This window comes from Panicum virgatum, chromosome 9K (assembly GCF_016808335.1).
Source record: "Panicum virgatum strain AP13 chromosome 9K, P.virgatum_v5, whole genome shotgun sequence".
NCBI lineage: Eukaryota > Viridiplantae > Streptophyta > Magnoliopsida > Poales > Poaceae > Panicum > Panicum virgatum.
The window spans coordinates 57,806,765-57,821,103 of NC_053144.1; the positions used below are offsets into that span (position 1 = coordinate 57,806,765).

The following is a 14,339-nucleotide window of genomic DNA, read 5'->3' on the forward strand; positions in this document are numbered from 1 at the left end:
TGTCCGTCCACTCAGCGACGAAGTCGGCCAAGACTTGGGACTTAATCGCCTTGCGAGGGGCGTAGGTGAGAGTTTCTCCCATCAGCTCTACGGACCACTTGACAATTCTACCCTCGGCTTCCCTGTTGCAGACTATCTCTCCTAGAGGGAAAGACGAGACCACGGTGACGGGATGGGCCTCAAAGTAGTGGCGCAGCTTGCGCCGAGCCAAAACCACTGCGTATAGCAGCTTCTGGATCTGCGGATAGCGTGTCTTGGTTTCGGACAACACTTCGCTGATGTAGTACACCGACCGTTGGACAGGCAGAGCATGGCCCTCCTCTTGTCTTTCGACAGCGATCACCGCGCTGACCACTTTGGTCATTGCAGCTACGTACAGATAGAGGGGCTCGCCGTCTATGGGTGGTGTGAGAATGGGGGCGTGAGTGAGCGATGCCTTTAGCCTGTCGAGGGCTTCTTGAGCCTCGGGGGTCCACGTGAAGCGCTCAGTTTTCCTCAGGAGTCGATACAGGGGGCAAGCCTTTCTCGCCGAGACGCGAGATGAATTGGCTGAGGGACGCTAGGCATCCCATGACCCTCTGTACCCCCATTAGGTCTCGGATCGGTCCCATCCGAGTGATGACCGAGACTTTCTCAGGGTTGGGTTCGATGCCTCGCTGGGAGACAATGAAGCTCAAGAGCATGCCTCGAGGGACTCCGAACACGCACTTCTCGGGGTTGAGTTTTACCCCTTTGGCCCTTAGGCAATCGAATGCGATCCTGAGATCGGCTACCAGGTCGTCCGACTTCCTGGATATTACAACGATGTCATCGACATATGCTTCTATGTTCCGCCCGAGATGGTCCCCGAATTCATGGAGCATACACGGCTGATATGAAGCTCTGGCGTTTCTGAGGCCAAAAGGCATCATGACGTAGCAGTACATGCCGAAAGGTGTGATAAAAGAGGTCGCGAGCTAGTCGGACTCTTTCATCTTGATTTGGTGGTAACCGGAATAAGCATCAAGAAAGGATAAAAGTTCACATCCCGCAGTTGAATTTACGATTTGATCAATACGCGGCAAAGGAAATGGAACATTCGAGCATGCTTTATTTAAACTAGTGTAGTCTACGCACATCCTCCAACTTCCATTCTTTTTCTTCACTAATACAATATTAGCTAGCCACTTGGGATGGAATACCTCCTTGATGAATCCGGCTGCCAGAAGTTTCTGCAGCTCCTCGCCGATCACCCGGCGCTTGAGCTCGTTGAAGCGTCGCAGGCGCTGCTTCACCGGCTTTGAGTTGGGTCGGATATCAAGGGAGTGCTCGGCGACCTCCCTCAGTATGCCAGGCATGTCCGAGGGGCTCCACGCAATGATGTCTGCGTTGGCGCGGAGAAAGTCGACGAGCACCACTTCCTATTTGCTGTCGAGGGTGGCGCTGACCTGCAACACCTTTGTCATCGGGGTGATTCGGGTCGAGGGGCACCTTCTTGATACCCTCGGCGGGTTCGAAGCTGCCCGCGTGTCGGTGCGTGGAGTCCAAGGCCTCGCTTGCCATCTTGTCAAGGGTGGATGCGAGGGCCTCGTCCTCCACTTGAGCCTCCGCGTGCTCGACACACTCGATGTCGCACTCATAGGCATGCTCGAACGAGGAGCCGATGGTGATGACACCCCTCGGGCCCAGCATCTTCAGCTTGAGATAGGTGTAGTTGGGGATGGCCATGAATTTGGCATAGCAGGGACGACCAAGTATGGCGTGGTAGGCTCCCCGAAACCCCACCACCTCGAAGGTGAGCACTTCCTTGTAGAAGTTGGCTGCCGTGCCGAAACAGACGGGTAGGTCGATCTGGCCGAGGGGTTGGACTCGCTTCCCCGGTGCAACGCCATGGAATGGCGACTTGCTGGGGCGGAGCTTGTTCAATCCGATCCCCATGAGCTCCAAGGTGTGGGCGTACATGATGTTGAGGCTGCTGCCTCCGTCCATGAGCACCTTGGAGAAGTGGGTGTTGACGATGATGGGGTCGACAACAAGCGGGTACCGTCCCGAGTGTGGGATGTAGTCGGGATGGTCCTCGCGGCCGAAGGAAATAGTATCCTCCGACCAGTCGAGGTATGATGGCGTGGCCTTGGTGACGGAGAAGATTTCCCGGCGCTCACGCTTGCGCTGCCGAGAGGTCACGTTTGTCGTCGGTCCTCCAAAGATGAAGAAGACGTTCTCCACCGGGGGGAACTCGTCGTCTCCGCCTTTGTCGCCAGCATCCTTCTTCTTGTCCTCGTCGCGATGCGTGACGCGGTTATAGTATTTTCGGAGCATCTCGCACTGCTCTAGGGTGTGGTTGACCGAGCCCTTGTGGTAAGGGCACGGCTTCTTGAGAATGTCGTCGAACAGGCCGCCACCGCCTCGAGGGGGGCCTCGAGGTCCTTTGCGGTCCGGGACAGCGACGAAGGCCTTGTTGGAGTCTTCCGCCTGCCCCGGGCCACGTTGGTTTGGTGGGGCCGGCTTCTTCCCTTTCTTCCCCCGCTTTTGTTTCTTGGCGGGGGCGTTGGTCTTGGCGTTGCTGCCCTCTGCGGGCGCATCTTCTTTGCGCTTGTTCGGCTTGTCGTCGAAAATGGCACCAACGGCCTCCTCGCCAGCGGCGTAGTTGGTGGCAGTGTCGAACAACTCGTTGGTGTTGGCGGGACGGCTTCACGCAAGCTCGTGCACCAGGTTCCTGCACGTCGTGCCCTCGAGGAAGGCGTTGATGACCTCGACGTGGGTGACGCTGGGGAGCTCGGTGCATTGCTTGGAGAAGCGCTGCACGTAGTCGCGCAGGGACTCATTGGGCTTCTGCCGGCACCCTTTGAGGTCCCAGGAGTTCCCAGGGCGCACGTACGTGCCCTGGAAGTTGCCCACGAAGATCTGGACTAAGTCGGCCCAGTTGTGGATCTGGTCCGCGGGCAAGTGCTCGAGCCACGTTCGTGTGGCGTCAGCAAGGTGAAGGGGATGGTTGCGGATCATGACCGCGTTGTCCGTCGCACCGCCCAGCTGGCATGCTAGGCGGTAGTCGTTGAGCCAGACTGCGGGATCGGTCTCGTCCGAGTACTTGAAGAGGGTGGTGGGCTGTCGAAAGCGTGGGGCAAAAGGAGCGGTACGAATCTCCCGGCTGAACACACGGGTGCCCGGAGGCTCCGGTGACTCGCCCATGTCATGTTCGGGGTCGAAACGTCCACCTCGTCGAAGGGTGTACTTCCTGCCATTGATGATGTTGCGGGCGTCGCCGTCGCCGGCATGTCCGCGCGTGTCGTGGAGTCGCTCCCTTGCGGGAGTCTTTCCGATGCGGTCATGCACCGAGGGTGCCTTCGCACAGTGCGCTGCGGCTGCCTTTCCCTTCCCTCCTGGTGGAGTGTGCACCGAAATCTCGTGGTCCTACCGTGCAGTCCCACCGGCCTGCTTCGGGACTATCGAGCGCATGCGAGACGCAGAGCTCTCAGCCTGCTGCACAACAGCTTGCTCGATGAGCACCTGTGCCTCGCGGCGTAGGTTGCGACCCGAAGTCGTCGACGGCTTGGGCATTGCTTGGAGTAGGTAGGCCGCAGCGATGAGTTTTTCGCCGGCCGTTTTCAGTTCCGGAGGTTTGTCAATGTTGTCATCGGCTAAGATCCGCTCCCAGGCAACGCGTGCCGCCGTTTGGGCATGTGCGCCACGCGCGGTGCGCTGCTGCTCGAGTGCTGTGCGCAGCTCTTGTGTCTGCCGACGCTGCTCCTCGAGCTTGGCTTGAAGCTCCTTGAGCTGCGCCAGCTGTGCCTGCCGCGCCGCCGAGCTTGACGAAGAAGATGGGGTCGCGGCCGGCACCACTGGTTGGTTTACCTGTGCGTCTGCCCCGCCGTTGCCGTCATTGCCCGGAGCGTTGTCGTTTTGCCCGTCCGCGAGCTCGGCCAAGAAGCACTCCCGAGTGGGATCGTAATCCCCCTCGCTAGAGTACTCGGAGCAGGTGAGGCAGTAAGCCGCCGCGAGCTGGAACGAGCGGAAAGCGTCGGGGTCGCGGACCCCGGAGTAGTCCTCGGCCTCCTCGGCCGTGAAGTTGTCCATGAAGAAGCTGATGTCGTCGGCAATCGAGCTCGCCGTCTCGGGGTAGGAGTCATTGGGAGATGATGCGATGAGGTTGCGGATCGACAGGAGGTGATGACTCGGCAGATCCTCGTACTCGGCGAAGTTAGTGCTGGACGAAGACGCGTAGGTGGCAGCGTTGCGCATCCCGAAGGGAAAGGGCAACGGCGTAGTCGCGCCACCCCTGGGAGGCGCTGGGGCTGCAGTCGATGATGGTGGCGGCGTAGATGACGTCGAGGCACGTGATGACGAAGCGGTGGCCCCGTCGGCCTCGACGCTGAACTGCGACATGGCAACCTCAACCCACGTGGGGGAGCTGAGGCCTGCCTCCCAGCGCCGCTCCATGCGCGCTTGTCGCGAGTGCTGGCCCGAGCGCCTGTTGCGCCGGGCTGGTGAAGTCGGAGTGTCAGGGTTGCGTCTGGGCGAGAGGAACTCCATGAGGTAACCGTTGCCGGTTGCTCTGAACTCAAGACTCCCGAACTAAATCACATATCCCGCTGGGAGCGGATCCGAGACGCCCATGGGGAATGGGTTGGATCTGCTCGCCATCCCTGGAGATCAAATGGGAACAAAAGAGAAAATGTCACGCAGCGACCCCTACCTGGTGCGCCAACTGTCGGTGTCCTGACCCGGCGGGCCGGACCCAACTAGTGATGATGCTTCATGTTTCTCGTCCCAAATATTGATGCAAGAGGCAACACAGTAATGCACGGGTTTATCCTGGTTCTGGCCGTGGGGCCGTACGTCTAGCAAAGGGGTGTGCGAGAGCACTGTACTATCTTGCACCTTGTGCCTATAGTAGGGGGTACAAGCGAAGCGAGAGAGGGAGGGAAGTTCCCAAGTCTTCTGCTAGAGGAGGAGTTGATTGAGGCGAGTGCCAATATCGGGGCTCAGAAAAGCGTATGTGCTCTGTGAGTAGTGCTGAGTGTTGTGTTCTACCGAATGGGCCGACCCCCTTAAGGGAAAGCCCGCCTCCTCCTTTTATAGACACAAGAAGAGACGGTGTACATGCACAGGGGGTGCAGTGGTCGAGCACTGTGGGAAGTACACTGTGGGGTATGGCGCCGGGCGTGGCAGTCGTCCTGGGCATCGTCCTTGGTCTTGCGGAGATCGCGCCGGCGTCCTGGCGGCTCCAGCGGGCGGCGTGGTCGTTGCTGTGGGGGGGGGGGGGGGGTACCGTCCTTCAGGCGTGGCGTGGCGGCGTTCCGAGGGTCCTACAGGCTAGGGTCTTGTCCTGGTCAAGGCCGGAGCCGCTTCTGAGGGTCGTGCCCATGCCGTTCGAGGGCTCCGCGGAAGAGAAAGTACGAATGAGGTATGGGGAGTTGGTACTATAGTAGCTGGAGCAGTGCCGAGCACGTCTTGCACTGCGTCGCAGGTTCCCACAGCGTCGTCACAGCGTCCGGAATGGCGGAGCAGTGACCGGAGTTGGCGGACGAGACTCCGGTCACAGCCACTCTGGGGAATTGCGACCTGACGCCGTCTGACCCGGGCGCTGTGGAGGAGTGGTTGGCATTAATACCTCCGTATGGCGAGCGGGTGAGCGGAAGGGTCGTTTGTTCTTTCCGTCGAGGAGTGGCCTCGAGCGAGGCGGAGACGTTCTGCTTTCTCGAGGGCAGGCTCGCTACCCTCGAGCAAGGCGGAGGCGCGGGGCGCGGTCGAGGGCTTCGGCGGGGAGCCCTCGAGCGAGGCGGAGATCACCCCGCGGGTCCGAGGGGGTGCGGATGAGCCGCACTGCATACGTGGGCCGCGTGTTGGGCTTCTTTGAGTCCTTTCCTTTCTTTCAAATTGGAAGGAGGCTGTACACCTTCGTGGGCCCGGTTGCCAAACACGTGTTTGCGTTTTTATGGCAATTTTAATCCCCTGATTAGAGTGCCCCTAATCATGGTACCCGACAAAAATAAACTTATTTGAACAATTCTTTTTCTTCAAGAAGTTGTACCCAAGATTTACATTCAAAGACAGTCTCATGATTTTTTTTTGTGAATAAGTTGTCATGAAAAAAATTATATTCATATATGTTTATTGGAAAAGAATTCTAGAGGAAGGCGCCACCAGGAAGCCTTTAGCGTGCATGGATCAACTGGCGCCGAGCCCCCGAAGTAATTAAAGAGGGCATGAGACTAATGAGGTTTAACAATCAACATCATTCTTTCATCCACAATATTAAGCTGAACACGTATTTATTCATTCACCGATTCGGTTCGATCGAGTCAAAATAAAATCTCCCTTTTTACTAGCACACCCACACGGCAAAGTTTGAATTAGCGAGCATATACGTGTGGTCGTGTGGATGAATCCAATTCCGGGCATGCATCCAGACGCTCGGTTTGGAAGTCTCGTAGCAGGCTGCTTGCCTTTCGGCCCTTTACTTTACACACACAAGTACGTGGCTTGGGCTCTAAGTTTATGACCTGCCTCGCTCGACGACGACCTGATGCGTTGACTGGGCCGGTCAAAAGTCAGAACCCTGAAAGGCTCCCCGCTTCCGAGCCTAGAAGGTGGAGTAAAAAAGCAGGGTCGTTAGACTCGCCCAACCAACCACACTGCCCAGGCGCAACCGCAGCGCAAGCGGCCGCACGGCCCGCACCGCGGCATGGCAGCATGCATGCGTAGCCTTTCCCGGTGAAAACGATGCCCCCGTCAGGCACTCTGAGGCCGTCACCATCGATCAGGGGACCCCGTCCCGTGGTAATGCAATCATCCGCCATTAATGTATCCCGTTTCGTTATTGATTTGATGCGTCGACTCCCTCTCCCCCCCCCCTCTGACGAGTGATGAGCTCCCCTGATGGCAGCTTGGCAACGCCCTCGTCGGTTTGACTCGCCGCGCGTGATGAGCTCCCTGACGTGTTTTGGTTTTTCTGGAACGCAGAAGTCAAGCGAGGACGAAGCGCATTATCATTTCCTACCAAATTTCCTTTTTTTTCTTTGAGGTAAAAAACTCATTCGGCCAGCTTTGCCCCCAGCAATCCCGATCCTCATAGACTCCGCACGGCAGATGCCTGATCTGATGCCGGGTCTTGGCACGCCCCGTGCGACGCCAAAAGGCTAGCGAGCGCTGCGCAGCTAGCCGCGCAACTGGGCTCTAATCAACGTCCCCTCGAGCTAATCAGACGCTCAGAGAGCGGCGGTGTGCCGCCGCCCCGCCTTATCCTGGCTTAAACTGAGCAACCCCACTAGACCCACTTGCGCTGCCGTTTTCCTGGAATCGGAAGTGGCGCTGTCGCGGAGGGAGGTCATCATCTCAGGGTCAGGAGGTCTCTGCGACTTCGAGCCAGAGGACTAAACGGCCCCGGCAGCAAAAGCTAGCGAGATTGAGCACGGACGCAGAGGCAGAGCAGCAACTTGGGCGCTAGACAATGCTGGGATTCCAAAAGGAAAGGGAGGGAGCGCAGATCACCGGATTAGCCGGCAGTGCAGCTGGGGAGGCTGCATTTGATGCCCTGGGGGGCTGGGGCGCTGTGTTTATTCCAAGCCGAGTGGGCAGGCAGCAACTGTTGTTTAGGTTGGGGCTGCGCCGCTGCGATTCCGAGCAGAGCGGAGGAGAAAAGTAAAATAGAAATAAAACAATCCAACTTTCAAGCGTTCCAGGGCGGAGTCATGCGGAGGAAATCGCAACAGCGCAGCGGCAGCTCCCTTTCAAATTTGGCTGCCGTTCTGTTGGGGTCAATTGGCCGATTTCAGGTAGCGACCCCATCAATCTGATGGCAAACGCCTGGTCACTCAGGCAACCGCCAACCGCACCATACATACAGCCTCTCAAGTCTCATCTGAGCTCGCGGCGAAACTAGGAGTACACTCTCGACGCAGTGGAAACTTTTGAGACCCAGTAGAAACTGGATCCGTTTCCCCTACCCTAGTACGTAGCACGACTGCAGCAGCAGCAGCAGCATCATTGGTCACTTGGCGCGATGCCAAAACCAACCGGATGACAGCTAGCGCACAAAACCACTGCCACCACCGCCGTATCCAGTATTCTGGGCCCCAAATTACAATTTACAACCAAGTAATCTAGACCCACTTGCGCCGCTGCATGCAGAACCGAACCCATGCAACGGCGGTAAGCGGAAGTGGCGCTGTAAGGGCGATTTTTGGGCTCCTGATTAACGGTGCCGACAGCTACAGCCAATAAGATTAAGCGGAGCAGGTCTTCATTCTTTTTATTAGTGAATCAATCAAGCAGAGCAACTTGCTTGAGCACCAATCTCCAAACCACGCGGTGCGCGAACTGACTGTACGATCCAAGAGAACGAAGCTAATAAACGATAAAAAGAGAGACAGCCTGCTCTGACCCCGTTGTTCAGGGATCTCGGTGGGCTTACGTGGCGCGATTCCGACTTGAACAGGGAACCAATACAAACCGTTCCATGCAAGTGGAACCAGGTAGGGTAGGAATCGTGCTGGTCGTTCTGTGAGCTTACGGCGGGCTTGGTTCGTGGAACAAGACAAGATGGGCCGCTTCAAACTTCAGAAGACTGTACGGATTTTCTTCAGATACTTGACTTCGCAAAAAATGGAGGAAAGATAAGGTCAAGAAAATTGAGGCTGTGGGGACGAAAGTAGCTGAAATAAAGTCAAAGCTTCATACAGCAAGGGGCTGATTCAACTTTCAAACGCCAAGAGTTTCGCAAGACAAGCCTTCATCGATGTTTCTTTCTTTTATTTTTTGAGGGGGAGCCGTCATCGATGATGCACATGTGTTTCAGCAACCCAAACTGCAACCGGGCTTCAAATGAGGCCGCTATATGGTTAAGTATTACATACGCCACCCCTTCCTTGTTTGAAGCTCCTATCGCAAAAGAAAGGCAAAAAAGAGGAAAAATTGGATCAGTACCATTAAAATATTCCAAAGTTAGATATATACCGTCGTGATCCACGTATCATCGACTCATGTGAAAGAAACCCAATCCAGGAAACAAAACACGCTCTCGCCCCGCACCCCGTCCAGAACTTCTAGGCCCGCCGAAACCACCCGCGCTCGTCTCTGCCCTCCCCGTCTTCGTCTCCATCTTCGGCGGCGCGGCGGCGGCAGCCGCGGAGGAGGAGGAGATGCTGTCCGGCGACATCCCCCCGAACCAGACTATCTACGTCAACAACCTCAACGAGAAGGTCAAGAAAGAAGGTACCGCTCTCCCGGGCCTCCAGGCGCCGAATCCCTCATAAAACCCTAAGTTCCCGATCTGGGTATTTGCTCGTCGCCGCGTCGCTGTAGAGTGTAGACTCGGTTGGCGCCCTCGCGTGTTCTCTAGGTAGACGAGCGTTGGGTATTTTGGAATTTGGGCTGTAGCAGAGTAGGAAATTCGCTAGGTTTTGAGCTCATTTCGTGCTTTAACTGTAGCTCACTGGAACCTGGCTAAGTCATATTGCTTGTAACTATTAGGGAATAATACTCCCGTGCTGCGCGCCTCACAAAACTTTAGTGGCGTATTCTAGTGCGATTTATTCACAGGCTCCCGAGAAATTTGATAAGAGTATTAACTACCACCTTTCGCATCACATCATCATCATGGCATAGTGACCCTGCTCAATGGTCGGGGTTTCGTGTTGATTGTACTAGGAGTCGTATTTGTGGCTGAGTAATATCGTTGCAAAGAGTCCAAAACTCCTAAATGTGTTCAGGAATGCCTTATCTTAATGTCGTCTTTTGTTTTGGCCGTTTGATCCTACGCTGTTATAATTCACATGACCTTAGTTTTATTTTGTTAATTTTTTTTTTACGTTTGTGCATCATTTTGGCCGTTTCGTACTCCAATGTATGATTATCTTCACTGCAGAATTGAAGAGGTCGCTTTATGCCCTGTGCTCACAGTATGGAAGGATACTGGATGTGGTGGCCTTGAAAACTCAAAAACTGAGGGGGCAAGCATGGGTGGTGTTTAGCGAAATTACAGCTGCTACCAATGCTTTCCGGGGATTGCAAGACTTTGATTTCTACGGCAAAAAAATGGTATTGCATGTCCATTTTAGTAGAAAACCTTTTCCGCTCCTCTTATCTTGTCACGCTGTTCATGTCATGAGATGTACAATAGATATGTTGTCCTCTTGTCATTTAGTTTCTATGCTGAGTATATTAATATCGTACTTTGAGTATTGAGCCAAACGATTAGTACAAGTTATAGGCCCGAACAAGTTTAACATTTTGCAATTTGCTCGGGGAATTATTGCACAGCCTTTGTCTCATCAACATGTGGTCCCAGCAGCCATATGTTGTTGAAACAGGTGGCACATTGTAACTGCCCGTCGTTGAAGCGGAAAAGGCTTACATATCTCAATACTCTTAGTGAATGTTGTGTTATGGAGTGATGTGGATAGTCATGCTTTCTTCATATTATTGTGTCAGCACACATCTTTGTTTTAATTCTATAGGAAACACACTCGGTTCATGCATTCTCTTCTCTAAATGCTAAACAACTAAATGACAAATCCTTTTGTACTACTACTTGAGCAGTATCTTGCTTATTTACTTTTTAGTTGAAATGGATCTCTCTCTCTCTCTCTCTTTCTAGATGCACAATTTTAAGAAGAAATCAGGCATGGAGGCTTAATAGTGGTGTGCTGTCAAATATGTTGGTTCAGACCTAACTTCTAAAATTTTCCCCATGCAGCGAGTCCAATATGCAAAAACAAAATCTGACTGTATTGCAAAAGAAGATGGTACTTATGCTCCTAAGGAGAAAAGAAAGAAGCAGGAGGAGAAAGGTAATTCTAATTGCATGCTTCAGCTACGTTTCCTTGATATGGTTTATGCAACAAGTCTGGTGTTTAAGTGATCAACAATCCTAGTGCATACATTAGCTTAGTACAGAAATGAATTCTTCACTAGTTTAAGCTGGCACTATGTTTGTCTTCAACGTTAGAGCGTGTACATTTTAAACATATAGTGACCTGTGGGGTTTAAGGTTTTCTACATCACTTATGGATATACTTCCCTTGTATGGGATTGCCAGCTGCTAATATGCTGTGTATTGTTTCGAGAAGTCAGGAGAATATACAATGTTCATGAATGCGTCTATTTTGTATCTGTGATCTAAACATAAAATTGACCCTTTTTGTTTGTTTGTGAGAGAGTAAACTACACCGCATGTCCTTAAAGTTACATGTTTATCTATCTCATTGTCTAAATTTACATCCCTCCATTTTTAGTCCCTAACTTGTAAAAGTAATTAACTTAGGTCCCATCTCATCATTGCAACTATGTAAATCAAAGGAGTTTATGCCAAAAGGCCTTCAATACCATAGCAATTTTAGGGAATAGGGACCGTAATACTCAAGGATGACCTCTTTTGTTTTGTATATTGGAGTCTGTTTTATTGCATAGGAATGTGGTTGGACAACTAGCTACTATTTGGACAAAAGGAAGCTATTGCATCCTATTTCTGTTGTTATCCTTCAGATATAAAACTTGTCTCATCCGTCTGGCATTGCTCTACTTTTGATTTACAGTTTCAGGACTAAATTTTATTGTCTTTTTTTTTTTGCATTTTGGAGTTTTGGAAATGTGCACTCACTATTTTTCCATACTTGTCTCTTGTTTCCTTTTTAGCTGCTGAGAAAAAACGACGAGCAGAAGAGGCACAACAATCTGGTCCCAATGCTTCTACTCAAAGCAATGGAACTGTAAGCTTGCTCCTGCTTTACAAGCCCTATTTCCTTTATCTGCTACTTTATTGTTTAATCAGGCTTGTCTTGGTCCTTGTACAACAGTTGTGTGACTGCACTGCAGAATTTTGCCTATCCTACCAGACCACCAGCCTATCCTTACCTTATGTATCTTGGTGGTGCTTTTGAATATAAAGTTTAGATTTTGTGCTTTTGTTCATCTATTTTGTGCAAGCTAACACAAGAAGGTCAACATGCGCACATGGCTTCTATATGTGAATTGTTAACGTATGTTCATAATATAGGAACTAAGTAGTCTGCATACAAATTTGTCATAAGTCTTCTATTGCTCATTATTTTTTAAATGTCTTCTAGTGATTGGGCTAGGGTTATCATTATTCTGTTAGTGACAATAATGGCTCTCCAACATTCCTGAATGGGTTTACTAGACTATATGGTACCCTTTTAGTGACCAAGTGCAACTGTAAAGCTTAACAGCATCTGACTGTGTTCAAGCATTTGTTAGTCATTAAACTGGTCACTGTAATGGTCATATGTCAACTTTATTTGATTTTGACCTTGAGAAAAAAGGTTGTTTCACAATACATAACTCAGCCACTCTGTAGTCTTTTTAAGCCGAACTGCTCTGAAAGAACAATTTACCTGTTTTGCATTAGGTTGTACTTGACAGCTAAGATACTCATTAGTTATTACTGCTGTTGTTCCATTCTGTTTGCAGTAGTTTATTTTTATCCTTCTGGCTTGGCTAAATGTTTTTTTGAAAGAAAATCAAAGTGGAACAATATCCTTTTCTTAATAGGTTAGCAGTACCTTTGTACTTCCAGAATTTTTCAGTCCTAACTCCTGCTACCTGGAAGCTCTCATGAGGACAGACCTGCTACTGATTGGGTACGATTAGGTTGTAGGTTAAATATGTAGGCATAACATGTTAGACTCAGAACTGTACATAAAGTTATCAAACATCAGAATAGAGGGGATGTTAGATGGGATTCCCAGGAAAAAATTGGAGTAGAGAGGAGCAGATCTATCCAAAGGTCAATTTAGTTTGAGCAGTGACAATGTGAATACCAATGGTACCTTTGAAAGACTCAAAGGCATCATTGTAAGTTTTATGAATTATATGTCTACATCCCAATTCCATGAGTGGTCTACGTGGTCAATTTGAGCAATGGACATTGGAAAAAAAAACTATCGTCTGCTCTTAAAACCGAAGTGCTTGTTACATACTCTTATAGTGGGACTCTAGCCTAAGAAGACTTGCGTTTCCATATTTAATTCTGTTAGGTATATCAGCTCAGCTCGCCAGTATCCTGATTCAAAAATTTCTCCCATCTAGCCTACAAGAATGAGAACTATCAAGCTCATGGTAATGTGACCCTTCATCTTACGTGATGTGGATTTGATGGGATATTAGTTAGTGAGATAGCATATCCTTCTCATGGTCCAATAATCTTCCTGAATGAATCGTCATCCTTACATACAATGTATGTCAATTGAAACACGCTCTGGTGTACTTACTAGGTTTAGATTATCATCACGCCTGCATGAATTTCAACTAACAATATGTTGATGGTGATGCGCTGGTTTCTTGTGCCTAGTAATTGTTTGATCGAGCTGCTTTGACAACTTGTGTGTAGGGATACCAAGCCTCTCGGCTGAGCAAGGTCTCTCAAGAGCATCTTCCTCCCAACAACATCCTCTTCATCCAGAACTTGCCGGACCAGACCACAAGCATGATGCTCCAGATCCTGTTCCAACAGTATCCTGGCTTCCGAGAAGTCCGGATGATCGCAGCCAAGCCAGGCATCGCTTTCGTGGAGTTTGAGGACGACAGCCAGTCCCATATCGCGATGCAGGCCCTCCAGGGCTTCAAGATCACCCCAGAGAACCCTATGGCTATATCCTACGCCAAAAAATGAGAAGCGCCCGAAACCCCTGTACTCGTAACATCTTTTTTTCGCCCCGCCTGTCGAAATCAACCTGCAGTACCAGCTTTCTGACACTGTATTTTTGGAAAGAACTCGCTTAATTTAGAAGTTTTAACTCTTGCCACTTTTAAATCAGGTTTGGTCCCTCGGTCTTTCTGCTCACCCTGCCTTTCTGCTCTTGTCAAGCCTGGTATTGTGCCTGTGTAGGCGGCGGCTTCATCATCTGCTGGACTTGCCGCCAGCAGTCGTAGTAGAAGCTGGACGAGTCATGGGCGCGTTCCCCTTCCTTAACGGCGAAGAGAAAATGATGCCCCTACACACCCTGGTCAAGATGAACGAGGTGTATGTGCCATAGTATATTTGCCCGAATCAGAGGTGTCGCCCCCAAGTAGTTGCGGGCATGATTGTTGAACAAGTATTTCAGTAGTGGGATGGTAGGTTTCGTGGCTCCCTTTTCTAATGGGAAGGCGTGCGGCCTTCTCCTCCCTACTATTTGGCCATTATGGGATTGCTGTTGCCCTCGTGGCCCTCAATTAGCCCCCCGTTAGGTGTGCGTATGAGTAGCTTTGAAGTCCATGAACGTACGTGCGCGCGCGGTGTGTGTCCATCAGTCCATGCGAAGCCATGCATCGGCGTGGTGGTCGTTCGTTGCGGGGGTGGTCGGCAACGGCGGAGTAGGCTGATGCGGCCCTTGTGTAGTGTAGCTGGTGTGGTCGTAGTC

At 51.4% G+C, this 14,339-nt stretch overlaps 1 protein-coding gene across 4 annotated transcripts; it reads left to right on the forward strand.

Moving 5' to 3' along the window:
• Nucleotides 1-8,944: 8,944 nt before the first annotated feature.
• LOC120652676 (U2 small nuclear ribonucleoprotein B'') lies at nucleotides 8,945-14,151 on the forward strand. Of its 4 annotated transcripts, none has more exons than XM_039930564.1 (6): nucleotides 8,945-9,192; nucleotides 9,845-10,017; nucleotides 10,676-10,769; nucleotides 11,614-11,687; nucleotides 13,328-13,633; nucleotides 13,755-14,151. In XM_039930564.1, the coding sequence occupies exons 1-5, from the start codon at nucleotides 9,120-9,122 to the stop codon at nucleotides 13,607-13,609; spliced, it is 696 nt and encodes a 231-aa protein (XP_039786498.1). In that variant the 5' UTR covers nucleotides 8,945-9,119; the 3' UTR covers nucleotides 13,610-13,633; nucleotides 13,755-14,151. The 4 variants fall into 4 exon arrangements, with proteins under 4 accessions (XP_039786498.1, XP_039786496.1, XP_039786497.1 ...); XM_039930562.1 differs by having other exon boundaries at nucleotides 13,826-14,118; XM_039930563.1 differs by having other exon boundaries at nucleotides 13,805-14,067.
• The last annotated feature ends 188 nt before the right edge of the window (nucleotides 14,152-14,339 follow it).

What these genes read in the sequence shown, in the direction of transcription:
- LOC120652676 (XM_039930564.1), top strand. Translation starts at nt 9,120, where the DNA reads ATGCTGTCCGGCGACATCCCCCCGAACCAGACTATCTACGTCAACAAC. An exon ending in CGAGAAGGTCAAGAAAGAAG is followed by an intron (nt 9,193 to 9,844) that starts GTACCGCTCTCC and finishes TCTTCACTGCAG; the next exon opens with AATTGAAGAGGTCGCTTTAT. An exon ending in ATTTCTACGGCAAAAAAATG is followed by an intron (nt 10,018 to 10,675) that starts GTATTGCATGTC and finishes TTCCCCATGCAG; the next exon opens with CGAGTCCAATATGCAAAAAC.